The sequence below is a fragment of the Neocloeon triangulifer genome, unplaced genomic scaffold (genome assembly GCF_031216515.1).
Source record: "Neocloeon triangulifer isolate White Clay Creek 2 clone unplaced genomic scaffold, ASM3121651v1 ptg000010l, whole genome shotgun sequence".
NCBI classification, from domain to species: domain Eukaryota; kingdom Metazoa; phylum Arthropoda; class Insecta; order Ephemeroptera; family Baetidae; genus Neocloeon; species Neocloeon triangulifer.
Genome location: NW_026775552.1, coordinates 1,138,580 through 1,166,508, shown reverse-complemented (window position 1 = coordinate 1,166,508; position 27,929 = coordinate 1,138,580). Strand labels below are relative to the sequence as shown.

The window sequence follows — 27,929 nt, the reverse complement described above, 5'->3', positions numbered from 1 at the left end:
AGCGACTTTTTTCTCTCGCGATGAATTGCGGAGTATTAAATAGCTTAACAATAAATTTTTTTCAATACAAATAAATTTAATAAAAATATTGGGTGAGGAAAGAGAGGACTCCCCAGCCCCCACGAGGTTTGTCCTAATTGCAATTTCTCTACATTTTTTATTTATTCCTTTATAATATTTCTGATAGTTCTCGCTTGTTTCTTTTCGCACACTCAAAAATTCATTTTGTAATTTTCCACTTGGCTTAAATATCAATCAGCAGCCTTCCCTCTAAAATATTTTATTTCAATGTGGTTAACATTTTTTTTTTTTCAAAATCATCTAATTTCCATTTTTATTAATTTTTACTGCCACACCAAACAAAACAAAATCATTGAAAATCACGAAAATCACATAGTCATGAGAAATTAAATTAAATAATTCAAAACTTCTTCAAATTGAAAAAAAACGAGATTTTATTGTCCACAGACCAAATATCGGTTCAAGTAAATTTGCCTCATCTTCGTGCGCAACATAAAATTTTTAAAAGTGGCGAACTTACAACAAAACAGCAGTTGCTTTTTTATTCGTCAAATTAAAACGCAAAGCAGAGCGGAGAGGAGAATTGAAAGTTTTTGGTCAAGGATTGTCAACGACAATGCCTGCGATTCTGAGAATATTCGTGCGGAACTTGTCGATCTTGCGGAATTGGGTTTGCCTAAAGTTGGAGTTTGATGCGTCGCAGCTCGCGTTCCTCAATGTTGCCTGCACCCGGCCCTGGACCACCAACAACAGCTTGTGCACGAAGGTCGGGACAATAAGGCTGTCGGTGTAGTACGTCTGCGTGCGAACACAATTCTCATTTTCAATTTATTTTTTTTGCATGGAAATGAAATTAAAAGGGATGGGATGGAACTATTTTCCAATGTTTAATTAAATAAAGATATAATTATTTGCAACGATTTGCATACCGCACAAATATTGGCAGTCGTGTCTTGAGCGATGCAAGTGTTAAATCCACTGTAACCAGATCCGAAGGTTGAATCGCAGGTCGCGTCCGACAGCACCGTCGTCGACTTGGACTTCAAACTCTGAGCATGAAATAGTTAATGTTAATTCCAAAACTATGAACGAAACGTATTCTTTTGAAGAAATTCAAATGCAATTTTAGATATTAACTATATTAAATATAGTTTAAAGTTTATATAAAAAAATTAAAAAGTTTCGGTAAATTAATATTCATCTGTTTTGTCATTTTGCTAGTTAACACAGGTTAATTTCAGCAACAAATATTGAAAAAAAGCCCTCCCTAATAACTTCCATTTTGAATTGACATTATAGCTTTGGAGAAAAGTGAGAAATGAAACACTCACGTCGGCCTGGAAGAAGATAATGGCGGCGTCTGGGTCATCGGCCTGATAATCAAAGAATTCGCTCAGGGTCAGATTGAAGCGTCCAGATCCAAAAGGTTTGCAAGTTTTCACAACGACGAACTTGTCGTCGATCCACACCAATCTTGCCACCTGGTGAACCTCCAGATTGTGGTCAGTCATCGTGTACGAGGCAGGCGAATTCGAGCTGCACAAAATTGAAAATATTGTGGACTTTTTCCGGTTCTTTTTGAGATTTCAACTGACTGGAAGAGCTCAGAGGAAGCGACCACCATTTTTTGGCTCACGACCAGCGCGGGAGTGGTGATGTCGATCGGATCCGAAGGAGTTTCGAGCTTCGCCTTATTTTCAGGATATATGGACAAAAGTGACTTGAAATCAATTGTAAAATCATCTGTATGGACTTACGATGTAGGGAAACTGGCCGGCCCAGTCGGCGTCCACGGTCGGCCCAAAAGTTGCCAAAGTTGCTACCCAAAAAAATTTTTATCCTCAATTTACAATCGTCAGAGAACATTATGGACAAATTATTCATTTAGATATTCCAAATATCAAAGTGATTTACAAAGAAGACAGGAAAATGTAAAAACAAGAATTCTAAACATGGAAAATATGAGAAACGAGTTACTTAGGAAAAGGGAGGCGAGTAGAATCAGCACCAGCGACATCATCTTATTCTTGCGTGCAGTTTTTATTCTTGAATAAATTATTGACGACGATTCTGGACTGTTCGCGACTTCTGAACCAACACCTTTGCCCGCTTTTCCGTTTTATACCCTTCGTAGGCTTTGCTGATAAGAAATTTCTGCTTTAGTTTAGAACACTTTATGTTTTCCGACGGGCGTGTATAATAAATTTCATTTTTCCCTCGCCTTCGGTGTGATTTAAATGCTGCAATTAACTTTTGTCGTTCCGAGTGCAACAGGGAAGTTCGTTTGTTCGTTTTCCCTGGTGTTTCCATATCTCTTTTTTTTTTAAGAAAAAAAACTAAATCGTTTTTTCTAAAGGCTAATTTCACAAACCATGCAATTTAAAAAGAAAAAAAAATCATAACCTGGGAAAAGTTGTCCCTATACATTTCCATTTAGAACAAATTATTTAACTATATTTTTTCCCCATATTTTTCTTCTTGAGTGGGAGAATTTAGGTCTCGTTTTGCAGTTATTTTAACATTTTGTTGTACTCAAATGAGTTTTAAATTAAAAAATTTAATGTTAAGAAAGAGTGACTTTAATAATGAAATTGTCAACTTTTTGAGAAGAAGCAACTTTGTGGACGTGGACGCAAGAAGAGATTATTGTTGACCAAAAAAATTTGGTCAAGACCTCAAGACGAAAATTGACCGAAACCTATTGGAAATGAAAACATCAGTCTGACATTCTTTAAAATAATATATTTCATTTTAAATTTCATTAAGAAGCAGAATATGAATTTCATAGCTTAATATTTAGAATTTAGTTTATTTCTCCATAAAAATAGAATAATTTAAATTTAATAACAATAATATGTTTGTAACACACGCTTGTATAAAAATGAAAAATGACTAGTTAGAGATTTTTATGTCATCTGCAAAAATAATAAAGCAAATAATGAAAAGTGAATAAACACCAATAATAATTATAATATATAATGTATTGGGATTTTTTACTCTTTTGGTTTGGGATAATTTTTCATTCTTGATTTGGAAATGCACATGTAAAAAAATGAACATCTCATTAGTCAATATTATATTCAATAAAAATTAATTATTTGTACCAAATATTTCTACCGAATTTATTTACGAGCACAAATTTAATGATTTGCGCTTTCTGCACTTTTGCTCGCCGTGTGTTATTGCAAAATAATAATTGTGATCTTTTATAGTTTTCCACGCTCCCGGGCTGTGCAATTAACTTGATAAGGAGTGAGACAGTTTTTTTCTTGACATTCTTGTTTACGTTAATAAAGAAAATTTTATTTGGGGAAAACGATACAACGTTTTAAAATTCATAAATAAAACTTATCTTGCTTTGCCGGAAGAACATAAAATAAGAGTGAGACAGTTAAAAAAAAAAGAAAACAATTCCGCGGGCGCAAAGTGATAATTGCTTGGTGGCTTTATCTGCAGAAAATTTATTGCATTTTTGCGTGCACCTTGACAAAATTAAAGAAAATTTTAATTCAAGAAAAGAGAAACACGTTAAAATGCGGAAACCAAATTTTTCAAGATTTGCCCTGAAGAACATTTAATCAAAATGAAACTCACTCGTAAAAAACAGTTTTCACAATTAATGGAAATGAAGAGATCGGGCTTTTCCTCGTTGCAGAAAAATTGTTTTTATTCAAAAACAAATGGCTCTACCAGTTTCGGTCACGGTCTGCGACCCTATTTCATGAGCAAGAAATTGTTACCCCGTAAATTTTATCAACAAAGCACACAATAAAGCGAAAAATCCTCCAACACCCAAAGCCCCCGATCAATTTTCAACCACAATGGTCATTCCTTATTTTAAAGGAAAATCAGAGAAAATCAGGGCCATCAGCCAAGAAGTTGCCAGAGTGCGAGTTGCATTCGCAAACTCTTCAAATCTGCGAAAATGTTTAATGCATGTAAAGCCCAAATGTGAACCTGCTCTGCGTAATTGTGTATACCGCGTGCCATGCGCCGATTGCTCTTCAGTTTACATTAAGGAGACAAAAAGACACGTTTATTTCCGATTTGACGAGCATAAAAGGGCAATTTCAAAAACTTTTGATCCGGCCACAATTGGGACGGACAGCAATGGTTTTCAAATAGCTCAACACGCGACTGAATTTGGCCATTCTTTTGCCTGGTCAGATGCAACGGTTATTAAATTCGAACAAAATCAATCAAAAAGAAAAGTGCTGGAAGCAATGGCAATGGCATGCGGTAATAATGTAATAAGCCAACCGAGCCACCAATTCGATCAAAGGTGGATGTCCTTTTTGAGAGAGGAAGCAAACAGCTTTTTCTCGAAAACGCATAATGTGCCCGACGTCATTCGGCGCCCCCGTGGTCGGCCGCGCCGCGCGCTAATCACCCAATAAAGATCACCTCCCCCAATCAATCTGTCTTTAGCTAGCTCATTCTTGTATTAGTCAGCGAGCAGCGCGTTTGCTCATGAAATAGGTTGGTACCTGAATTTGTTAGTTTTTAAGAATTTAATTTTTTATTTAAAATGTGGTGTTTTTTCAATTTGCTGATTTTTTGTATTTTTTCTTGCTCATGAAATAGGGTCGCAGACCGTGACCGAAACTGGTAGAGCCATTTGTTTTTGAATAAAAACAATTTTTCTGCAACGAGGAAAAGCCCGATCTCTTCATTTCCATGATCATCTCCTCGAGTGTCAACTTCTTCAAACAAATTCACAATTAATGGTCACCATTATAATCCTCGATTGCAGTCCTTGAGATGTTCATTCTTGGATTTAATTTCACTCGATGTTATTTTTAATTTTGAAGGTGTTTGGGGCAAAAACTGGCAAGCGATGCAATTCCTGCCCAAGTCGCAGCCGCAATACTCGGCCTCACCTCTCGAACATTCCTTGCAATAATGAACCTCCTTTGGGCAAATCAACAGAGATAATTAAAAAAAATTAAAAAAATAAAAAGTTAAGTTACTTCTTCTGCATTGTTTGTAGCAACTTGTTTCGTCCAGGGAAAATCAGTCTGGCTGGCTTCATCGAAATTATCTTTCTAGTCTTAATAATTATCATTAAAGCAAATAATACCTCTATTGTTGGAGGCAACAATGGCAATAAGGAAAATCTCCAAGAACCTGGCCGATACCATTCCAAACCAAAACTTCAAAAATAATAATAATTCTATCCAGTTTGGAGCGGATTTGTTTAAAAAATTCACCCTCCTTCCTGGTTTGCATTTTATCGCTCTATTAAGTTTATAATTTATATTTGGGGTTCATTTCTCTAATTGACAACTTCGTCGTCTGAAGAATAATTTTTTACAGGAGGAAATACAAAAATTTTCATCTGTAAATTTTCCACAATGGTGAAGGATTTCTTATTTAACTCACTTGAATGTAGAATTTTAGATTTGATTGAAAATTATTAATGAGTCAATGAATTCATTTTGCTTTAGGTACCAGATATCATAGTGAGTGAAATTAAATCACTTTATTCAGCGAGAGCTGCTTCTGTTAACAAGATTATGCTTGTCATGGGTTTCCTCACTTTGAGACAATTATAATTTTTACTTAAACATACCTAGTGACTATTTCCTTGTAAATTTAATGTTTTGTTCAAAATATCATATTTAAAGTTTTACGATGAAAAAATTTAGCCTGCGAGATAAATTTTCATAAATTTATTGTACTTTAATACTGCGATATTTAAAAAAGTTTTCATTCCATCCAATTTTTTTATTCTACACTTATTTTTCAGTAAAATATAACTGGTCAAATATCTGCAGCAACAAAACGAGAATTTGATTCATAAGCAAACAATTAATAAAATTAACGCCCTTCAATTGGCTGCATGGGGAGGAAACAGAAGGATTTGCGAGTGGCTCGTTAAAAAAAGGACGTTTTCGACAAGGACGGATGGAATGCATTGCACTTTGCAGTCCACTATGGCAACAACGTAAAGCTGGTTTGGTTCCGGAACCTTCTTTCTCTATTCTCACACCTTACACGAGCACCCTGGGGCTTCCAGGGACTGCAAAGGTGGCTGTCCTCAAAACAAAGCACCTTTCAATTAGGCTAATAATGCAAACTCGGCTTTATGTGCCGCAAAAATTGGAATCGTAACTAGCAAGATATATATATGTGTTTAGAATTTTTGATGGAAATTATAGAAATTAAATACAACAATTGTTCTCTCTAGCTAGGTTAAACCGTTTGTACACTATTTAAATTTAATAAACGTACTATTCTTTTGAAAAGAAATTTTTACTAAAAATGTTTTATATTTAATATTTTTAATCTTCGTTATCTGTAAATTGCCTAGTTTACAGAAAATTTCACTTATCTTTGAGGTAAATTTCACTTCTTGACAATGAGGGAGGCGATAGGTCTGAAGGTGAGTCTGACGGGATTGCTCGTCTCGGAGGCGGCCTCTGTGCAGAGGAAAGGAACGGGCCCGGCGGCCCCCGCGGTGCGCAGGACGGGGGGCAGCTGAACCGCCCCCAGCAGCAGGCAGTTAGTCTCGGCCACACGCTCGGCCGCCTCAGGACTCTGCAGGTACAGCTGCCCTGCGCTCAGGTCGACTCCGCTCACCACCCCTGCAAAAGGAAGGTCAAAAGGGGCACAAAAGGTCACCGAGGTCACTTGCCGTAGCCAAAGCAGGGCAGCGCTGGGACCGGCTTGGCCACGACCCCGGGCGAGGTCATCGGACTCGCGTTTCTCGGCCTCAGGATTCGGGCAGAGGCTTCGTCGATTCTGCACAGCGCCACCAGGTTGCCCACCAGCGCCTTCAGGATCAGGTTGGGGTGAACGAACTCGTGAACCACCCCCAGCACCAGGTGCCCGATGCGGATTCTGCAGAACAAAAATTAGGTTTTCCTAGAAAAAATATCAGTTTTTCTAAAGAGGGGGGAGGGGGAAATACCTCTAAAATAAAATTTGAAACCAAATTTGAATTCAGATTTCAGATCCAGTTTTCGATTTTCATAACAATTTCAGTGGCGTTTGAAATATTAATTGACTGATTAATTTGGTTCCAAAAATTTTATATGGCGGCCATATTTTTATTTCAGGAAACTTTGCCAATTTTGGTCAAAATACGAGTATTTAAAAACTTTTGGAATCCTTTAATAAACATATTCTCTATTAAGTTTTGATATTTGTAAAAGTTGAAACCCCTAATGGAAATGATAACACATGGGGATCAAGTCCGACATAAGGAGCAATTTGTGTTATGCTATGTATAAATTTGCTCATTTTCAAGCTACAAAAATTATAGTAAAAATTGCACAAATCCAAATTTTTCATGACGAAATTAAATAATTAACCATGATGAGCATAAGAAATTTCAATTGAACGTTAAACTAGCCAAAGAAAAATAATTTTACTTCTTGACCATTTTAAAGTCTTACACATATGGTGGCGTTCGGAGGATGGAATAGTTTGGTGGCCTCGTCAGGGGGCTCAGGTAAGAAAGCAGACAGATTTCCCTCTGAACAACCGCGGGCATTCCCCTGTGAATGAAAAACACAATATCAATAAATATTCTAAAAACAACAGATTTTTCCGCAAATCCACACCAATAGGACTCGGAGCCAAAACCGGCCGACTTTTCCGCCACTGAGGGCAGTACGACGACCCTGCACTTGCTGCCCAGGTCGAAGGTGGCGTCAGGGAAGTTCCTTTTGGCCGCCCTGCTTTTCAGGTTGACTACATTGACAGGAACGTCTTCCATCAGCAGCTTCAAGATCATCGACATGATGTCAACTCCAATTCCTGACAAATTCAAAATTAGTTAAATTTATAAAAAAAAAATTGTTTTTAAATTAATTACTTAAAAAAACCTTATCATTTATTATTAAAAAATTTAATTTTAGTTGAACAACTTTTTGATTTTTTTCTATAAATTTTTAATATGAATCATTTTGATACCAACCAGAGTTGAAGCCCATCGTGTTGACAATGAGAGGTTTGCTTTGGCCTAGTTTGGAGAAAAACTTTACAAGGTCTTGGACAGCCTCGTGGTACTCATTCAGACACCTGGTCACGTCCACTTGTCCGAGGAAGACACTCCTGTTGTCACAACAAAAAGTCACCTTTAAAAGAAAAAGAAATATCCTTCTTTTCAAACCTGAGGGGAGGTTTCTGGTTGGTGTAGGAGGGACCGAGCAGGGGTTCGGTGACCTCGACCAGGGACACACACCCTGGCGCGGTGAACTCGGACTGCCCTGGGTCCAGGTCAAGCACGAACAAGCCACTCTTCTGCTGGCTCAAAATTTGGTTGCTCAAAACGCGGAGTAAAGTTGACTTGCCGATGCCTTTGCCGCCGGTCAAGACGGTTCGGAACCCTGAAAAATAGAAAATTTGATAAAACGTTCATCAATGAAATTTTTTTAATCAAAAGAGTGAAAAAAATTAGAATTTTCTCAAGAAAAAATTTAGTAAATCTCGGTAAATCTATTTAAATTATTATTTTCTTTTAAATTAAAAGATCAATTCACATTTAAATGATTGGTGTACATAAAAGTCAAGGTCACCACATGACGATGAGTAAAGAAAACGACAGTTAAAGAAACCGAAAAATCACATTGGACAGACACGTTCCCCCTTCATAAAATTTAAATTGGATTTTAATTTTCAAGTGTGACACATTGTTAGAAAGGTCATATTACTTAAGGAATCGATTGCTGGCCGGAAAGGTCAAGGTCACCATGAAGTGTAAGTAAAAAAAATGGGATTGACTCAAACCTGGGAATTTGCTGAAGGATACAAGGTGGTCGATGTGCATCTGCCAGGCGGGATCGAGTTTGAGGAGTTTTTCGCCCGTGTCCGGCGAGAGGAATTTGCACTCGAGGCTGCGCTCGGCCAGCAGTCGGGCCGTGGCGGCCGGTTTGTGTCCGCCGGGCTTCTCCTTGTGGCCGCTGAAGAGGCCGATGGGCTGCAGCCGGCAGAGGCACTCGTCCAGGTGCGACTCGAACCTGCAGAGGCGCAGGACGGCGCCCGGCTCACCTTCCAAGGCCATCAGGGAGGCGCCCCTGCTCGAAAAGACGCAAACCGCCAAGTCAGCCTCCAACGCGTACCCCAGCACGGAGACCGACCCTTGCACAAGGACGGCCTTGACCCTGCCGAGGAAGTGCAGGTGGTGGCGCCGCACGAACTGCACCTCGAACACCTCCGGCTCCACCTGCCGGAAAACCACCGCGTCCGACACCGACGTGCTCTTGAACTCTGAAAATCGGTGCTGCAAGAAAAACCCGTTTTTAATTTTTATAAAAAAAATTTTTAATTTTATATTAAAATTCACCTCATCTCCGTTGGTAATTTCTTCTTTGCTCCTCTTTGGCAAGCCAGAATCGGGATTACTTTCCTCGACTTCGGTCACGGTGAATCCATTAGAAGAGCTGCCCTGTCTTTTTCTCGGCAAACCACTAGAATAATTCGATCAATTGAAATAAGTTTTGAGAAAAATTTTCCAGACCTGAGAAGTCTTCCCATTTGCTGAGGCGACCGGTGCTTCAGAACAACCACTCTGCTCTTGGTTTTGGACATTTTTGGGGACATTTCTACGTGTCCGTTTTTCATACTAATAATCTCACGACCTAAACATCAACAAAGGAAACCGATGCGATTAAGAAAGAAGGCCGAAATTACTCAAATTTCTATTTAGAAACTCTTTTTCAAACGGTATCAAAATTCACATGTTCAGCTCGAAAGTTGTCAACATCAAGTCAACATTCCCACGTGTGTTCAAGTCTTTTTGATTGGTCGAACAAGACACAAGACACGCCCACTTACTTCATCGAAGCGCCAATTTTGAAATTTCCACTTATCTCATTTTTTCTTAACGATTTGAAAATAATTACAGCCTTTTAATTAATCCGTCTCCAGTGGTTTTTATTTATTATAAACTGTTTGTCGCCCTTGTCGAGGGTTACATTTTCAAATGATGAATCGTTCATGTTCAGCGACCTCCCTGCGGCTCGATCATTTTGCCACGCCTGATTTGTCCCCATCCGATCAACCTAAAGCAAAGATTTTTTAAATGATTGATATTTTTATAATTTTTCTTCTTCAACAAACCGCCAATGCTTCTCGATTCTCCTGCTCAAGGCCACCTTCTCTCCGAGCTCGGTGCAGACGGGCAGCTGAAGACGGACGACGGCCACGTCCGCCTTGGCCTGCATGACCACACCTCCGGTCGACATGGAGCCAATGTTCAGCAGCAACGCTTCCTTCTTCTCCAGCTTTTGCACCTAAAAGTCAAATTTTCGGAATTAGAAATTTATAACAAAAAAAACTCAAATTATCTAGAAATTAATGAAGCTAGTTCAGCAATTAAAAAAATGGAATATTTTGCTGATTTCATGAGAAATTTATTCAAACGCACCCTGGCCGCCTTCTTGTCTCCGTCGATTTGGACACCGAGCAGTCTCCGGAGCAGGAAGTAGGCGATTTCGATTTCAATGTAGATGTTGGGCAGAGTGCCCACGGCGCCCAAAACTTGCCCCACCAGACGGTCAGCGCGGCACAGCGTCGGGTCAATTTTCGTTCCGACACCTGAAAAGATTTACATAAAATGAATAAAAAATTGCAAGAGGATATATGAATTTGCTTTAATTTATTCCACAAAAACTCAGAAACTATTGTTCACAAATCAAATTTAAATTGATTTTGAAAATTGCATTTAAAGTCCAGCAGATACGGTTTCAACCTGGAAAAAATTCATGCCAGTCTGAAATTTTCAGCACCGAGACATATTTCCCAATTTTTAAAAAAGTACCTTTGAAAGGTGGCGTATTTTTTTTCTAATCTTTATTTTACATGAACCTACAAGAGATTAACGTCAATTGATAGGAAATTTTATAAGCTTACTAAGATTACTTAAATTGGACCACTTTTGGCGTCAAAAATGCACATTGTTTGAAAAGAGTCAATATTTTGTCACATTTTTTAACCTTTCCGTTTAAATAACTTTTGCCGCTTTGGATGTAGAAGAAAATTGTAAATACAAAATGTTTGTAGAATTAAATTTTCTATGACTTTTGTTTGAAACATTTTTCTCTTAAAAGTTTTCCAGAAGAACTAGAACCAAAAAACAAATAAAAATAACACATGTTTTTACCTTTATTCCAAAAATCAAAAATTTTGGCTCCAAATATGGCCATATTTTATTTGACTTTGGAAGTTTTTGAAAGCCAATGAAATTTCCTATCGAATGGCGTTGGTCTCATGTAAATACAAGGAATAGAAAAATTTCCACAAAAAATCATAAATACGCCACCATTCAAAGGTACTTTTTGTAGCGGCAGGAAATTCAGGTAGTTTGTCTCCACGGATGGTGAAAATTACAGATTATCATGAATTATTTATCATTTTGATTCCTGGAATGAAAATTGTAAATTTGAACTGACCGATGAGGCCTCCGGGCACAGCAAAGTCGAGTTCGTTCTGCTCAGCAAAGAGCGAGACGATGCGCGTGAAGATGGGCTTGCAGGTGGTCTCGCCCTTGGAGTCCTTGGACACGATGCCCGGCCTGACCTCGACCTCCATGCCGACCTTGAGCACGCCCCTGAGGATGCTGCCGCCGGCCACGCCCCCCTTGAGCTCGGCCGCCTCGCAGCCGGGCTTGTTGACGTCGAACGAGCGGATGATGATGAGGCGCGGGGGCGAGGCCAGGTCGCGCTCAGGCACCGGCACCTTCTTCACGATGTACTCGCACAGCACCTCGATGTTGTACTTGAGCTGCGCCGAAATCGGAATCACGGGCGCCCCGTCCGCCACGGTGTCTGCAAAAGTCAATCACATCCTTAAAACAAATAATCTATCAAAAAATAGTATTGAAAATAAGCCTCATTTTCTAAGTTTCAACTTTTCAGTTGTTCAAAATAATTATCTTTAAACAAGACATGATTAATTTTTTTTCTAATTATTTGGCAGCAGTATTAAAACTACGGCTTTTTGAGAAGGATTTTGCTGCTCTGAGGTGGCTTTCTTTAAAAATCACCTTTGACAAACTTGAGGACCTCCTGGTACTGCTCGTGGGCCTGACCTTCCTTGACCAGGTCGATTTTGTTTTGCAAGATGATGATGTTGTTCAGCTTCATGATTTCAACGGCGGCCAAGTGCTCCTTGGTCTGCGGCTGCGGACACGACTCGTTTCCGGCTAAGGTTTTGAAAGATAAATCAAAATTTGCTCAAAAAGGATGAAATAGTAATAGATTTATACCGATGAGGAGGAGGGCCGCGTCCATGACGGCGGCGCCCGACAGCATGGTGGCCATCAAGATGTCGTGTCCGGGACAGTCGACGAAGGACACGTGCCTCAGCAGTTCGTAGTGTCCAGAGCAGTTGGGCCGCTGACAGGGGAAGCAGTTTTCCTTGGAGGAGCCGCCCGAGATGTAGCAAGCGGGCCGCGGGCACTTGTCATTGTTGCACTTGAAGATCTTGGCGTTAGCATAGCCTGAAAGCAAATTGGTTAGACGCAAAGATCAACAACCTCTGGCGGGACAAGCGGAATAGGAGGCTTTTGCAAAAAGAAAAAAAACGACCTTCTTGATTTGCATGGTGATTTTTGTCTAAATTTCAGTTCCAATGAGAAATTTCAGCCATTGGAGAAATAAATTTTTTAAATTAAAATTTTTTTCAATATGTCAACATTTATATTGACATTAAGTTTACCAAATCACGTACATATCAACCCAATGTAGATGAAAGCCAACATCACAAATTTAAATTGATCCTACGAGAAAATATTCGGAACAAATAAATAAAAAAAGAACAGCAATCATTTTCAGCGAAGCTTTGCATGTGCAATAGAAAGTAAAAAGCCTGAAGTAATGAAAAAGTTTTCTTTATTCCCAGGGAAATGTTACATTTTAAAAAATATTAGTGCCTCAATAATTTGCAGTAATGCAGATTTCAGTCCTTATTAAAGAATTCGCATTGGGCACAGAATTACACTAAAATATCTTTAAAGTTGAGTCCAAGTAGTGGCACAAGAAACTAAGTCTAAAAAATAAAATCCATTAAGACTTTCTGTCAATATAACATCAGCGTCGTGTTTTTAAGACAGTTTTGGTCACTTGCTCTGGAAGGACATGCGTCGGCACGAGGCTTTGCCGCAGCCGCAGGCGTACTTGCTGCCCTTCTTGCTGGGCTTGGCTGGCTTGATGCGGCGGCGCTTGTGGTACTGGGCCTCGTAGTCAAAAAAAATCTGCTCTCCGGCCTTGATGTCATTGATGGCGTACATGCCGAGGTGCGGCAGCTGCGGGTCCAGGCAGTTGACGTACACCACGTAAACGCCCAAGTTGGGCTCGCACGAGTGGTTCACAAAGTGGGCCACGTTGCCCACCACCGTCGCGTCGATTCCGTACGGGAACAGCTCGTAACCATTCTCGTCCCTGCACTCCTCCGGATCCAGCTTGTTGAAGTCCAGGTCAAAGATGTAGTTTGGTTTGCCAGCGTATTCCTCCGCCTGCCGCTGCAGCACGGCCCACCTGAACCACACAAAACCAGTCAGTCAACAATTCCCTCATCATCCTACCAGCAATGCAAATGAGTAAAGTTCTTTTGAAAAAAAAATTCACCTCAAAGATCATCAATATAACATCAAACTATCTGATTGGTACAATGAAGTGAATTATGGATTAGAAATATTTTTTATAATGACCAAAATTCTCCTTATAACGAGACCTTTCTAATGATGTGTCACACCGTGTCACACAATACATATTTTAAAACCAATACTTTATAGTGGCGAGGGAAATCAATGGACCAATGGGATTGCACGATTCCTAAAACTTTCAATTTTATTTGAACCACGGTTTTTGATTCAAAATCCCATCCTGACCTTTCAAATGATGTGCCAGTGCTTGAAGACGAACATTAATTTGGTGGCGGGGGAAATCAACAAACCAATGAGCTTGCAATATTCTAAAAATTGATAGAAAAGATTTTGGCTTTAATCACCACCAATCGATTCTTTGTGGATGTTGATGTTTAATCAATAAATTTGGTGGCGGGGGAAGCAAATGGACCAATAAGATGGCTGAAATCCGAAAAATTGTCATTTTTTGAGGGATCTTATGGTCAACCCAACTTATTTGGTCACTAATCGATTCCTTGTAACCCGACCTTTCCAGATGTGTCACACTCTGTGCTGCTATAAAAATTAAGTGGTGGAGGAAATTCTCAGACCAATCAGATCGTTTCATGCTTTAAATTACCATTTTTTGCACAATTCTGAGTTCTGACCACGATGACCTCTACTTTGCTTGTCAAAAGTTGATTCCTTTCCAAAAATCGTATTTGATGGCAGGTGTAGCAACCAAAATAATTCTAATTTGAGCTTTATGCTTTGGTGACTTTTCAAAAGAACTTACTCCTTCCGAATTAGCGTTTCAATTGCACTCTTTACCTGCCCAAGACCTGTCCGATGTATTCGCAGACAAAGGTTCCCTGGGGGATGTCGTCAAGGGCTGCGACGCCCCAGCCCATGTTGCGCGTGCGGAAGATCTTGAGGCGCACCTTGAGGCCGTTCTGCAGCACGCGGTTGCCGCAGTCGGCCGAGCACTTGCACTTCTTGTTGCACTCGTAGATGGGCTTGCCGTGGGGCAGCTGCAGCAGCTTGTTGTGGTAGGCGAACTCGTGGGGCATGTCTTTGCCGCCAGCCAGCCGCGGGCAGCAATTGCTCGTCCCATCACAAACGTCGCACTCGCAGCCAATCGGCGGATCGTCGCTGATCACCACCTCCACCACCGGCTGGTTCTTGTTCAGTGGCTGCTCAAGTCAAGACAATTTTCAAAATTTGCAATCCAGAAATATTCCATATTAATTATCATGTAAGATTAAATAAAAAATTATAATAACTATGACTAAAAATGAATTTTCAATAACTAGACAGAAGATTCACCTTGAAGTTGAGGGGAGGCAAGGAAAGGTCGACCTGGTTTTCGATGCTCAGCAATGTGTCGCCCTCGCTTTTGTTCAGCTCGTCGACAAAGTCCTTGAGCATTTTCTGCTGCTCAAACTGGAGGCGGACGCACTCGCGCTGCAAGATCATGCGCTTGACCTTCTTCTCGAGCTCCTCGTCAGGTTTCTTGGATAGCTTCTTGATGTGCGCCTGCAGCAGCTTGTGGTTGGGCAGCGGCTCCTCCTTGGCCGGCAGGTAGAAGATGGATTCGTAGTCCGCCTTGGTCATTTTCATGACCACTTTGCACTCATGGACGGCCGCGGCGCCCTCCAAAGGCTGCAGCTGCGGCAACACCGCGGCTATGTCCCTGAAGCGGGACGGCTGCTCCTCCTCGGTGCGGTCGTAGAAGGCCCTGAGCAACTTCTTGGCGTTGCCCAGAGACCCCTCGGGCTCCCAAGTGTTGTTCTCCGAGGGCCACCCCTTCCACTTGATCAGGTAGTGAAAGTCCTTTTCAAAATAAACCCTTTTCAGCACGTCCTCAACCTCGTATTCCTCGTCCACCTTTCCCACGGTTTCGTCCGGATTCGGGTCGTTGGGGTCAACGACCCTAGTCTCTGTGTCCCTGGCGTCCAGTGACCTGCAGGGGTCCATCGGACGCCGCCTCTTCCCACGGATGCTCGACTTTTTGCGCCTGCAGAGTAATTTATTTTTAATTCGCACTTTCTAATTGGATAGACAATTGATTTACTTTGGCTTGGGGCTCTTGGGGTTCGAAGGGGCCGTCGACTCCGAGATACTCCTCTTGCGGGTGCTGGAGACCCTCTTGGGTTTCTCCTCCAAGGGGGCGATTTCCGCGACAGGTTCACTGACGCACTTGATGCTTCCGTCGACTGCCACTTGCTGAGTTTTGTGCCCGTTTTTCACCGTTTTTTTCGGCGAAGGCGCCACCAAATTTTCCACCGCCTCACCCTTCTCCATGTTAACAATCTGAAACCGTTTTTTCGTTTAGAATTGCAATCAAGGCAACGGAAGGCAAAACCAAAATTACGTGCTGATCAGGAAAGAATGAAAATAAGAAGCAACGGTTCAGTTTGCGTCGGAGAAAGGGAGTTTCGATTTGCCCCCAGTGACAACTTCATCGGCCCCGATCGATTCAATAATTTTTCAGAAAGAGAATCAACAAGTAAATTCGCAATGCCTTCCGCTCGGCCGATCAAAGAAAAGAAAAGGGGCTCACCAAGCTTGATGGTGATGTTGCGCTCGAGTTCGTTCTTGAAGCGAACGGTCTGCACACCGGACAGGGCCTTCACTACTGTTGATTTTCCGTGAGCTACGTGGCCGATCGTTCCTGCAGCCGGAAAAGATACAATCCAGAAACTTTCTTAAAAAGTCGGCACATGACTTACCAATATTGATGGTGGCCTGTTTTGAGATGACCTCGGGGGAGATGGCGCTCAATTTTAGAAAGTCCTGAAACGAATCAAATTCTTAGCGAATTTTGACAATTTGCTCATTGCTGCGTAATCGGGTGAGAAGTGAGAAAACAAAATTTAAGTTCATGATGGAGCGGCGAGGTGCCATGTGGCAATGTCGGCGCCGTCGGCGGGGCCGAATTCCGCCGCAATTCGGCGCCAACCGCGCTCGGGTTTAGAAAATTCGTCTTCCGCATTCTTTTGAATACGGATGGCAAGTGCGAAAAAAGGTCGCTACTCAAATTTTACTCACAATTTCGGGTTTCTTCGCGGTGCTCCCCTTGCCAAACGCTACGTCCGCCATATTACAACCAAGATTACAACCACGAAACGAATGTTGCATAAGCCAAATCCGGCGCTCTCATTGGTCGGCTGCTCAATTAGGCGCCAAAGTTTGACTCACCCGGAGGGAGAATGAGAAGGAGCTCAACATTTCTCGGGATTGTTGTTTGAAACGCAAGAAATATGGATGAAATTTACGCAAAGTGGATTTGAAAACAAGTTATTATTTGATTAAAATAGTAAATTGCCAGGAATTTTGTCCAATCAATATCGAGCACCGTGAAAGAAGTTTGGAATTATTTATCTCCCTTGCTTACATACCACTTTTATGCTTGTTCGCCGCGTTGACACCGTGGCGCTGCGGGCGGGCGATTTTCCTGCAGTTGGCAGTTGGCAGAGTTGTGTTGTGTTTTTCTTTAAATTTTTCAGAACTTTAGCAAACAAACTTGACTCACAAACATGGATGCGTGCACGGGAGTTGAGAAGGAGGTGGACAAGGTTCTGCACAAGTTTGGCGGCATCAACGAGCACGCTGACCGGACGCTGTCCGACCTGTGCAGCCACATCGAGAGCCTCAAAGATAGCATCGAAGAATGTAAGAAAAGTTCGATGACCCGCTTATATTTACATTTCTGAAACTTTTATACGCAGCACCACACGAGTTGACGGCCGCGCAGATCCTCATCGTGAAACAGGCCGTGGCCAAGGTCAAGGACACGGTGCAGCGGCTGGCCTCGGACCACCGCGACCTGCACAGCACCGTCTCCAAAGTGGGCAAGGCCATCGACAGGGTATCCGTTTTCAATTCGACCCGAATTTGCGAGAGATAAATGTACGTCTTTTGCAGAACTTTGTCTCCGACTTTGCGTCCACCAGCAGGGAGGAGGTTTTCGCGGGCACCGAAAAGGTCAAGCTGCTCAACAAGGTCATGTGCCAGCACTTTTATCGTCAGGGCATGATCGACATTGCTGAGGAGTTGGCGAAGGCATGTTTTTTTGTTATAGAAATTAAAATATTTTAATTGATTGTGGAAATTTAGGAGGCTGGGCTGAAGACTGACATAAGCAACAAGGAGCCGTTCCAGGAGCTCAACCGGATCCTCGACTGTCTGAAGCAGCGCAACCTTCAGCCCGCCCTTGAGTGGGCAACCTCGCACAGGGAAACGTTGGCAGCACAAGTTTGTGAAATTTTTATAGTGCGAAATTAAAATTTTAATTGAATTTTTTGCAGAATTCGTCTCTGGAGTTCAAGCTGCACCGACTGCAGTTCATCAACCTGGTGGAGAAGGGGGTGGGGCAGCAGGCGGAGGCGGTCGAGTACGCGCGGACGCACCTGTGCCAGTTCGTGGGGCGGCACGAGAAGGAGATCCAGAGCCTGATGGGGGCGCTGCTGTTCCTGCCGCAGGGGCTGCCCGCCTCCCCGTACAGCCACCTGCTCGACCCGTACGTCTGGGTCGAGATCCACGAGGTCTTCATCAAGGACGCGTGCGCCCTCCTCGGCCAGAGCGTCGACAGCCCCCTCTCGGTCTGCATCAACGCCGGCTGCACCGCCCTTCCCGCCCTCCTCAACATCAAACAGGCAATTATTTCAATTAATTATTTCAAAGTACCTCAATTGGCACTTTTATGTCACTCCGTCTTCATACTTAAGCCGAAAAATGAATTTCCGAGAGGACGCCATCTTGTATTTTGGGGTTTCCTGGTTTTTCAAGGCAAATCAAGGGTGCTAATTGTTTTTAAAAATGAAAGAGACTGGTAATTTTTCTACTGGCTAAAAACTTGAAAACGGGCAAAATTGGAAACTAACCATTCCCAAAATTTTCAAATTCTTGTTCTAAGCCGTTATTATTATTATTTTTTTTTTTTAAATCCCAAAATTTCTCATTGAAAATAAAGAACAAATTTTGTGAATTTTTTTAAATAAAGGCTATTTTAGGGGAAAATTTAATTTGTAAATAATTTTGACTGAAATGTATCTTTCTGATGCAGGTGATGCAGCAGCGGCAGGTGACAGGGATCTGGAGCGGCAAGGACGAGTTGCCAATTGAAATCGACCTTGGCAAGGAGCACCGGTACCACTCGGTGTTCGCGTGTCCAATTTTGCGGCAGCAGAGCACCGAGAACAACCCGCCCATGCGGCTCGTGTGCGGCCACGTGATCTCGAGGGACGCCCTCAACAAACTCAGCAGCGGCAGCAAACTCAAGTGTCCGTACTGTCCGGTCGAGCAGAACCCCAACGACGCCAGACAAGTCTTCTTTTAACTTTTAACAACTAAAACGGACTTTTTAATGATTTCGCCGCTTGTGACAAGCACCCTTGTTTCTGTTGAGAACAATTTATATTATTTATTTAACCCTGACATTATGGTACTGACCTACCATATACGCTAGAATTGTAGCACAGGAAAGATTTTATGATCTTTTGTGAAGAAATATGCTTTAAATCGTTCTATGTCATGCTGTGAATATCTGATTATGATTATTATTGTAGGAAAACCCATGTTTTTTATTTCATTTGACCAGCGACAATCTTAAATTGAGCTATAAAATATTCAATTGCGTGATACAATAATATTTCATTTCATATAAAAATTTCGACGGCAATTTGCATTCATATGTCAATTATAATTTTTTTTTCATGCGATAATTTTTCACTTCAAAAATCACGCCCGAACAGGGACTCGAACCCTGGACCCTTAGGTTAAAAGCCTAATGCTCTACCGACTGAGCTATCCGGGCTATATATTCAGAGGAGAAAATTAACGTATATAATTTCAAATAATTTTCATCTAAATCTGCAAATTTTTTCCTTCGACCTAAATTTTCCGCATTTCGAATTGAATTTTAATCAAATAGAAAAACTCAAAAGTGCAGCATTTAACACTGGAAAGACAAGGTCACTCAAAAGGGGGCGGGGCTTTGATTCTTTTCCTCGGGCGGCAGATTTGAAACTTTTGGCGCAGCTGGCCCCGCGATAAACATTGATGTCAGCTAGCGGTGTGTTTTGTGTATTTCTTCCAACTTTTCCGAACGAAAGCAGAAACAGACTATAATATTAGTTTGCAGCGAAGATGAGTCGACGCGTGCATTCTTCATTTTGAGCGCGGGAATGAACGCGGTTTTTCGGCCTTTGGTGCAGCGGCACCGCGGCCGATTGCATCAGCCTTCGTGTCGACCTTTTGTCACCAAGGTCTCTTCCATCTTCAAGCCTTCGACGTTGCTGAAGGAGACGGTGGCCAGGTCGTCCAAGGACGTTCACTCCGTCAGCCAACAAGTGCCTAATTTTTTTTGTGCAAATCCAATTTAAATGCACGTTTATGAATTTGCAGCTTTTGCTGGAGCTCGGGTTCATCCGGCCGTCGGCGCCCGGCACCTTCTGCGTTTTGCCGCTCGCCCAGAGGTCCCTCCAGAAGATCGTCAACATAATCGACACCGAACTGAGCAAAATCGGGTGCCAAAAGTTATCACTGCCCGCATTAGCGCCGGCCGGGCTTTGGGAAAAGAGCGGTAAAATTTTTTTATCCAATTTAAATTAACTTTGCAAAAATTTGAGCTTTTCGTAGGTCGGCTGAAGACGATGGAGGCCGAGCTGTTCAAGGTGAGGGACCGGCACGGCCAGCGCTACGTGCTCAGCCCTGTGAGTTTGAACTTAGCCTTGATGATGCCTTAAATGTCTAACAAACGTTGAAAGACCCACGAGGAGGTGGTGGCCGACCTGCTCGCGTCCACCGGACACATTTCGCACCGGCAGCTGCCCCTCAAGCTGTACCAAGTGTCCACCAAGTTCCGCGACGAGATGAAGCCGCGCTCGGGCCTGCTCAGGGCCAGGGAGTTCCTCATGAAGGACCTTTACACCTTCGACGCGTCCCTCGACGAGGCGGACAAAAGTTACCAGCTCGTCCGACACGCCTATCAAGGAATCTTCGACGCCCTCCATGTCCCCTACGTCGCAGGTCAAAAATCGTTGAAAAAATATTTGTTTTATTGATACTTTCAAAATTACAGTGGACGGAGACTCAGGGTCGATGGGCGGATTGCGGAGCGAGGAGTTCCACTTTCTGGCCGAGGTTGGCGAGGACCACCTGTCCATCTGCTCCGGCTGCGGCAGGGGCGTCAACGCGGAGCTCAAAGTCGAAAGCAGGGAGTGTCCCGCCCTCGGAAAATGCGAATTTGTGCAAAAAAGAGGAATTGAGGTGAAAATAATTGATAAAAAAAAAAAAAATTAGAAAAATAGACAAATTTTTTTTATTTTAAGGTTGGCCACTGTTTTGTCCTGGGGACGAGGTACTCGGAACCCCTGAAGGCCGTTTTCACCAACAACGAGGGCAAAAACGAGCCGATGGTGATGGGATGCCACGGCCTGGGTGTGTCTCGAATCTTGGCCGCGGCCGCAGAGTGCCTCTCGACCCCCGAGGAACTCCGCCTGCCACTCAGCATTGCGCCCTACAAAGTCTGCATTATCCCTCCCAAGGTGATTCACTATAATTGCAAATCTACTTTCATATAAAATCAATTTATCTGATGACATCAGTTTTTAATTAATGCCCTGGATTGAAATTAACACCGAATTCTTTAAAAATTTTAAAAATCCAGAGTACTCCTGCGTGGATTTTGTTCCTGCATCAAACCTTTATTTATTTTGATGTTGCACCTAAATTTTGTTGGAAATTTTTTGGTAATTTCGTCTGGAAATTTTTCAGGAGGGGAGCAAAGAGGCGGACGCGAGCGAGTTGGCTCAAAAATTAGGCAATGCGTTGTCATCGATCCAAGGGCTGGAGGGGGAAGTGGTCGAGGACGACCGGACGGCCTTGACCATCGGCCGGCGGTGCAAGGACGCGTCCCGCCTCGGCTACCCCGTAATCGTGGTAGCCGGCAGGACGGCCGCCTGCGCCACGCCCACCTTCGAGCTCTTCCTCACCGCAGGCTCGGGTGAGAAAAAGGTCCTCAGCTTCGAGCAGACCGTCGAGCTCATCAAGGACACCTGTGTTACTTAATTAAGTAGTAATTAAGAGTAAAACCAAAGCTGCTTTTAAACATCAAAGATACTTTTATTTGATGAACGCGATTTGAAATTACAGTTAAACATTTTGCTTTATTATTTCCTCCTTCTCTGACGTTGGTAGTTTTTTTTCCTTGTAAAGCTTTGTATATTTATTTGAATTTACAAAAAGTGTCCCTTAAGTGAGAGCGACTCTTTTAAATGCATAAAGTTTGTCCCTGACAGACATTGACACATTTTTTTTTTAAATAACTTTTTTTTTTTTTGTATTCGCAGAATCAAATATTTTCGTCGCACTGCAGAACTTGTTTGAAAAATAGCTCTTCTCGGCTCTTGTTCGTTCGTTTTTTGGCAGCAGAAGTGAGAATCACGCACACTCTCTTTCTTGTATATTTGATTAGTTGAGTACACACCAAACACCCAAGCACATTCGCGCGAGTCGATCACATAAAATTTCGCTAAACTTGAACTCATTTTTCCGCGCTCCGGAAAATTCAATCATAAATTTTGACTCTGCTCATTGAATTGCTTTCTTTCTGGACATATTCTTTTTTTTCTACACACTAAACACCTCAAAGTCGCTCTTGAGACGAGGAACATTGTTGGGCCAAATCAAACAAGGAGATGGCGAGTATTTTCTACTGAGTGGAAAAATCTGCAGAGGCTGATTTTTTTTGTTTTATTTCCATTGTTTCAAAAGGGAAAACCAAAATTATACTTTAAATAAATTTTTCAATTGCTTGAACAGAAATCATTACTTTGGCAACCAATCATAACCATTATCATGCCAAAAGATCTTAAAAAATAAATTTTCTACTGCCTTGTCTTCTCAAAATTTGCGGGTTTCAAGGGACACTCAAATTTGGATTTTGGGAAAATTTCAAATGGCTCTATCTCGGCTTCTCGAGATTGTAGAACAAAAATCTGGGTATGTTTGAATTTATCTTGTTGGTTTCTACAACTCTGAAAGCAAAATCGTAGGTAGGTCTAAGTTCAAGGTCACTTCTCGTGACCTTCACTTTTATTTTGATTCTGGAATAGCCATTTTGTAGAGCATGAAATTTAACATTACTGAAGAAAATGAACCATAATTAGATGCTTTTTCCCATCAAATTAAAAAAAAAGAGATCGAAAACGTGGTTTTCCAAAAGCTTATTTTTTGTGAAACGCGCCTCTCTGAGTCTCTGCAACTTTATTTCTGAGCAGATCGCCCAAAGTATCACACGACAAAACGTGATCCGCGCCTTGGTCTGTTCTTAATAACATTATTACGCATATTGACCTGATTACAAAAAGTCAGTGGCACAACTTTCGTAACATACGACACATCGTTTGAAAGAGGACATCAAGAGGGTCATTTTAGAATCAAAAATTTTGTTCTAACTCCAACAGAAGAAAAATTATTGCTACTTTTGTTTTGTATCAAAGGTGGAAAAAAATAAGTGTAAATTTGTGATCAGTCTGCTTATGTATTATAGTAAATATAGAACCAATGTTTTTAATGGCTTTGTGGTTGTCGGATGGAGAAAAAAACAGAAAATTGCAAACTTTTGGAACCGAAACTGGTTTGAAGTTACAAGATTAGAATTTACATTGCTTGCCGTTGGTTTTGTTCTGTCTGTGCAATTAAGTGAAAATTTCCTCTAAATTAAGACCTCTAGTGAAGAAGGGAACATACAAATCAGCCAGTCCACAAAATTTTTCACGTAGAACTTTTATAATATAATTGTATAAATTCATTTGCGCAAAACGAGAACAATTTATAATTTCAATTGGAGTCGAAAAAGTAAAAATTCAATGGCAAACACTCCGCTAACGGTAAATATCACAAATATATATCTGCGTTTTTCTTTTAAATTTTTCCATAATTAAGATTAGTAACACACGTCATCTTGTGCCCGTAGAACTTGCTTTCTTTTTTATTGAAACGAAAAATTTCGCATTTGAATTCAAAACGTGTTGGCCGCGCTGAGAAGTCCTTTTCATTAATTTCTCTTATGCAGGTACGTGTTGGCCTCGTGAGCAGGCGAGGGGAGGAGTCACCGCGACGTGAGGAGTGGGGTAAGGGCGAGGAGGAGAAGGAGGGGAGGTGCGGCGAGGGTGGGTGGCGCGCGCGAGCTCCACACGGCGTCGTCGCGCAGGCAGCGCTGCAGCTCAGGGTAGGCGACCCTGGTGACGGCGCAGTAGTGGCGCCGCTGACACGCCCCCTCGCACCCCTGCGACCCTGCCAGGTCGACCAAGCCCGAGGACGAGCTGCTGTCGAGGTAGCTCGAGTACGAGTGCGTGGCCGGCTGCGTGGAGACGCGCGTCGCCCGCACGTACCGCTCGAACAGCTCCGTGTCGGCCACGTGGCGGAAGGTCTCGGCCAGCCGGTGCAGTGACCTCGGCGTGACCTCCGACAGCCCGTAGTACGTCGTCAGGTTGTACTCGGGCTGCCACTCGGCCTTGCCCTTTTGGTTCGCCTCCTCCAGCTCCAGGTAGAACTGCGTGTAGTCCAGGATCTGCAAATCAAAACGCTCGCAAATTAACAAACTATCCCAAAATCCAGCGCCATTTTGTGCAAAATGGCGGCTAATAAATTCCTGATTTAGAAGAGTTAATGAACGATAACCTAGTATCATTGGTTCTCTAAGAAAATTTCAATTATATCACTGAGAGTTACTGAAAACAAACGTTTTTTTTCTAATTCAAAAACCAATATGGCCGCCATAGTGATGCATTATAAATATATTTGTGATTTAGGAAAAAATTTTAAGATAATAAAACTTTATCAATTGATCTCAAACGCAGTCAAAAATTTATTATATATCAATTGGTTAGATTTTAAAAAAAATCAGACCTTCCAAAATAAAAGAACATAATATATTTAAAAAAATGGGCGTGAGAAAAAAATCATTGACATAATTCATTCTTCTTTGAGCATAATTATAGTCAGGGTATGTAAAAAATTTGTAATCTTGATCGATATCCTTTTTTTAGAAAATAATTGTTGAAAACAAGCTGAAAATATAACTTCATTTAAATAAATTTTGATGGATCTGCGCGCCAATTTTTTCATTTATCCGAGCTGGCATTTGGCAATTTCTGCTCTTATTTTTTTCTTCTTTTGTTCAAAGTGACGTTTTTCGGGACTGAATTTGTCAGTTCAATTCGGAGTAATTTGCGAGCAATCTCGTTTTGCGAGTTAAAATGCGATTTGACGCGAGCGATCCAATTTGCAGCGAGCTAGGACGGTAAAGTGGCGGATCCGATGGTCCCCAGGGGGGCCGGCCGGGCCAGAAGCCGGTGGAATTATATGTACATACCTGGCCAGAGTCGGTGTCGTACTTGAACAGGCGCAGCCCTGGGTTGCCCGAGTCGCTGGGCGGGCGCCACGGCGTCACGGACGGCGCCACCATCAGCCAGTTCACCGGTTCGCCTGCAATTACAAAATTAAAACTCAATCAAACTCATTCAAAATCAATTTCACGCTCCAATTTTCTTGTGAAAAATCGCGTCGGCGCATAAATTATAAGCTGTGAACGTTTCTTTAAAAAAGCGCCTGATCCAATTAAAACCTGGGTTAAATAAATTTATGTTCAAATATGAATTAATTAGTATGAATTCATATATTAAAATTTTTAACAGGATATTATATTTATTAAATAAATATATTATTTGGATTATTTTATCAAAAATCATCACCAATACTAAAATAACTCATCCATTATATAAATATTTTGAGCTATTTTTCATACAAAATAAACTAAATTTTCAGATTATCATAAAAATATCGCTGCACGTTGGTTAACCAAGAAATTAAACGCTGCTTTTTTAATTAAAGGTCTAAATTAAAGAAAATTGTATTTGATCTAAAACAAGAATAACATTAAAGAGTTTCGTTTTTTGCATTTGTAAAAAAATTTAAAATAAATTGATGACTTCTGCTTCGAGGGCTTCGCAAAAGTGTGAACTTTTTCTTGCAGGCTTAAAGTCTGATTTCGTCTCTGATAATTAAATTTTAAACTTAATATATTTTCATTCCATAAAAAACAAATCGCCCGTTCTCTGCATAAAGATAAAAACGCAATTTGTGGGCGCGTCGGCAGGTAAATCACTTGAGAATGGCTTTATTCATCTTGAAGGGGTGCGTCGATCCGCCTGCTCCACCCCCGATAAAGCTGTGTTTGTGATTTTCGCAACCCCCTCATTACAAAAATCGTGAGCGCGCACCGAGACTGGCATAATTCGTGTTTGTTCCGCTAATCAAGAGCCGAGCCGAATTCCACTCGAAACTTGGCCCAAGTTTGCGCTAAATTTCTTGCAGCTTCCGTTGTTGTGCGAAACGACCTAAGGCTGCGCAACCGCCAAATTGTTCGCCAAACTTGAACGATTCGTAAACAAATCTATGAAAAAAAAACACACTAAATTTTCAACTGTTTGCTAAATATGGTATATTGACTGTTTACTCTCTCTATATATTAGAATGTATGGAATTCCTTATAAATCATCCTGAAAAATTTAGAAAAAAATCAGAAATTCCAAATTGTATGAGTCCGAAAACAAAAAGTGCAAAAAGCAAGCACTGTGTAAATGACCTATATGTCGAGATTGAAAATCCTGTAGTTATGATAGCAAGAATATTCAACTCTCTACCTGTTAGTGTAAAAATGACTGTGGAAAGTAACGAGTTTATTAGCAAAATAAGAGAAATTGTATACAAGTATCAGTATTATGACATGAACGAATTTTTCAGTTGTAAATTTGATTTGTAAATTGTATAAATATGTGAATGACGTATTTTAAAAGTTGTCAATTCGTTGATGACTTAACGAAATAAACTTGTAAAAATAATTTTTATTAAATATAAGTTGCACGATTCTATTTTCAAAATCGCCAGACAATTGCTGATCAAAAAACACTTAAAATTTGTGTTCAAAATAAATATTTAACATTTATTCTGCTTTAATTATGCAAATTAATATGTAGAGGAAAACTTGAATTCATAATTAATATTTTGCTTCCAAGATTCCTCGCATTTTAATTTATCCTAGATTGGATTTGAAATTTTAAACGTATCATATTTGTCGAGCGCTGATGATGATGGGGTTGACGCGAAATTTATGGTGCTCGCGTCTCGGGGCGTGTGTTTTCGCCTTAAGCCGCTCTCACGCTCTGCCCGCGCGTAATCCGAATTAATGGCGCCGCCTGCACAAAACTAATGCCTATTTATTTCTCAAATTGCACCCCGACACACCATCCGCGCCCGATTCCACCCTTTGCTGGCGCCGCCGAAACAACCCATCCGTCTCCGCGCCGACAAAGAAAGCAAGAACGAGAAAAATTATATTTCGCCACCGTTCTCGTTTCTTCCTAATTGAAAACAGTCTTGCGAGCTCAGAGAAATATGAAATGCAGCGAAGCGACAAAAGAATTTCCCTCACAGTACAAATTTTTATCATTTCTTACATTTATCAATTGAATATAAATTATATAACGATTGAAATTTAATAATTAAAAATTACTTCCTTTTTTTTGCAATATCATTTCATTTTTTTTTCTTATTGTGGAAAAGGGAGAAATTTGATTTGCTTAAGTTCCAAATTGTTCTCATTTCGAATTTGAAGCAATTATTTACTTGCAATATTCATAGCAAATTATATGCCAGAAGGAAATTGCTTTAAATACAAATTAAATAATTAAAATTTAACTTTCTTTTCACTGGAATCGAATTCATCAAAAGTTTCTGGTTCCTCAGACTGAATTAATTAATTCGAATCTCCTTTTTCAAAAAGATTAAATTCCGATTCTCTGTCACTTCCGTATTTTTGTGTCTTAAATTGAAGAAATATATCATTTGGAACAACTAAACTTTTGCATCAAAAGTGTTATTGTTTCTATATGATCTGTAACAAAATTAAAAATTGATGCAAGAACCGGACAAAATATAAATTTGATAATAAATAATTAATTATTTATTATCAAATTTATCAAAAAAATTATATCAATTGATATAATTTTTTTATTTATATGAAAGCATCTCTTGGAAAAATATTAGGCTTTTCAATAATACAAAATGAATCATTTTATTAAATGGAATTAAAAATCAGGGTCGCGGTGAGCACCGGACCGGGCGACCGCACAATGGAACATGTGTTTGTGTCGGCGGCGGCAACATCAATTGCGTGTTTTTAATGAACAAACCGAGAGTCAGACGCGCCGCCATTGTTTTGTCGCGCCCGTGATCAATTGGCGGTTTGCGTGCACTTTGCACCTAC

General features: G+C 41.1%; 6 protein-coding genes and 1 non-coding gene across 13 annotated transcripts in view; 2 read left to right on the top strand and 5 right to left on the bottom strand.

Annotated features, from left to right (window-relative positions):
- Positions 1-55: 55 nt before the first annotated feature.
- LOC132195675 (uncharacterized) lies at positions 56-6,047 on the bottom strand. Of its 2 annotated transcripts, none has more exons than XM_059617835.1 (6): positions 1,999-6,047; positions 1,779-1,840; positions 1,617-1,711; positions 1,353-1,557; positions 951-1,070; positions 56-819 (listed from the first exon to the last, which is right to left on the bottom strand). In XM_059617835.1, the coding sequence occupies exons 1-6, from the start codon at positions 2,039-2,041 to the stop codon at positions 619-621; spliced, it is 726 nt and encodes a 241-aa protein (XP_059473818.1). In that variant the 5' UTR covers positions 2,042-6,047; the 3' UTR covers positions 56-618. The 2 variants fall into 2 exon arrangements, with proteins under 2 accessions (XP_059473818.1, XP_059473819.1); XM_059617836.1 differs by having other exon boundaries at positions 4,754-6,047.
- Positions 6,048-6,198: 151 nt separating this feature from the next.
- LOC132195674 (polynucleotide 5'-hydroxyl-kinase NOL9) lies at positions 6,199-9,743 on the bottom strand. Its single transcript, XM_059617834.1, has 9 exons — positions 9,488-9,743; positions 9,314-9,437; positions 8,758-9,250; positions 8,141-8,357; positions 7,946-8,082; positions 7,590-7,785; positions 7,422-7,523; positions 6,659-6,864; positions 6,199-6,608 (listed from the first exon to the last, which is right to left on the bottom strand). The coding sequence occupies exons 1-9, from the start codon at positions 9,589-9,591 to the stop codon at positions 6,370-6,372; spliced, it is 1,818 nt and encodes a 605-aa protein (XP_059473817.1). The 5' UTR covers positions 9,592-9,743; the 3' UTR covers positions 6,199-6,369.
- A 139-nt stretch (positions 9,744-9,882) lies between these two features.
- LOC132195631 (eukaryotic translation initiation factor 2 subunit 3-like) lies at positions 9,883-16,774 on the bottom strand. Of its 2 annotated transcripts, XM_059617754.1 has the most exons (9): positions 16,646-16,735; positions 16,327-16,390; positions 16,158-16,268; positions 12,236-12,469; positions 12,014-12,172; positions 11,421-11,795; positions 10,397-10,566; positions 10,090-10,262; positions 9,883-10,031 (listed from the first exon to the last, which is right to left on the bottom strand). In XM_059617754.1, the coding sequence occupies exons 1-9, from the start codon at positions 16,733-16,735 to the stop codon at positions 9,971-9,973; spliced, it is 1,437 nt and encodes a 478-aa protein (XP_059473737.1). In that variant the 3' UTR covers positions 9,883-9,970. The 2 variants fall into 2 exon arrangements, with proteins under 2 accessions (XP_059473737.1, XP_059473736.1); XM_059617753.1 differs by lacking the exons at positions 9,883-10,031; positions 10,090-10,262; positions 10,397-10,566; ... (1 more) ...; positions 12,014-12,172; positions 12,236-12,469 and adding exons at positions 12,844-13,505; positions 14,426-14,787; positions 14,921-15,611; positions 15,669-15,907 and having other exon boundaries at positions 16,646-16,774.
- A 258-nt stretch (positions 16,775-17,032) lies between these two features.
- On the top strand, positions 17,033-19,156 carry LOC132195632 (E3 ubiquitin-protein ligase RMND5A). The gene is made up of 6 exons (XM_059617755.1): positions 17,033-17,269; positions 17,326-17,465; positions 17,522-17,659; positions 17,714-17,851; positions 17,905-18,252; positions 18,663-19,156. Exons 1-6 carry the CDS (start codon positions 17,134-17,136, stop codon positions 18,933-18,935), a joined length of 1,173 nt encoding a protein of 390 aa, XP_059473738.1. The 5' UTR covers positions 17,033-17,133; the 3' UTR covers positions 18,936-19,156.
- A 183-nt stretch (positions 19,157-19,339) lies between these two features.
- Positions 19,340-19,412, bottom strand: Trnak-uuu (transfer RNA lysine (anticodon UUU)). Its single transcript has one exon. It is a non-coding gene; the product is annotated as a tRNA-Lys (tRNA).
- A 216-nt stretch (positions 19,413-19,628) lies between these two features.
- Positions 19,629-21,777, top strand: LOC132195669 (probable proline--tRNA ligase, mitochondrial). The gene is made up of 7 exons (XM_059617827.1): positions 19,629-19,947; positions 20,003-20,180; positions 20,237-20,310; positions 20,365-20,626; positions 20,679-20,866; positions 20,929-21,144; positions 21,374-21,777. The coding sequence occupies exons 1-7, from the start codon at positions 19,783-19,785 to the stop codon at positions 21,665-21,667; spliced, it is 1,377 nt and encodes a 458-aa protein (XP_059473810.1). The 5' UTR covers positions 19,629-19,782; the 3' UTR covers positions 21,668-21,777.
- LOC132195668 (acid sphingomyelinase-like phosphodiesterase 3a) overlaps positions 21,715-27,929 on the bottom strand; it is a 118,438-nt gene continuing 112,223 nt past the window's right edge. For all 5 annotated transcript variants that reach the window (XM_059617822.1, XM_059617823.1, XM_059617824.1 and 2 more), the window contains 2 exons: positions 24,978-25,090; positions 21,715-24,173 (listed from right to left, as the gene is read on the bottom strand). In XM_059617822.1, coding sequence (XP_059473805.1) covers positions 23,712-24,173; positions 24,978-25,090 — 575 coding nt within the window. In that variant the 3' untranslated portion in view covers positions 21,715-23,711. The remainder of the gene's footprint in view (positions 24,174-24,977; positions 25,091-27,929) is intronic.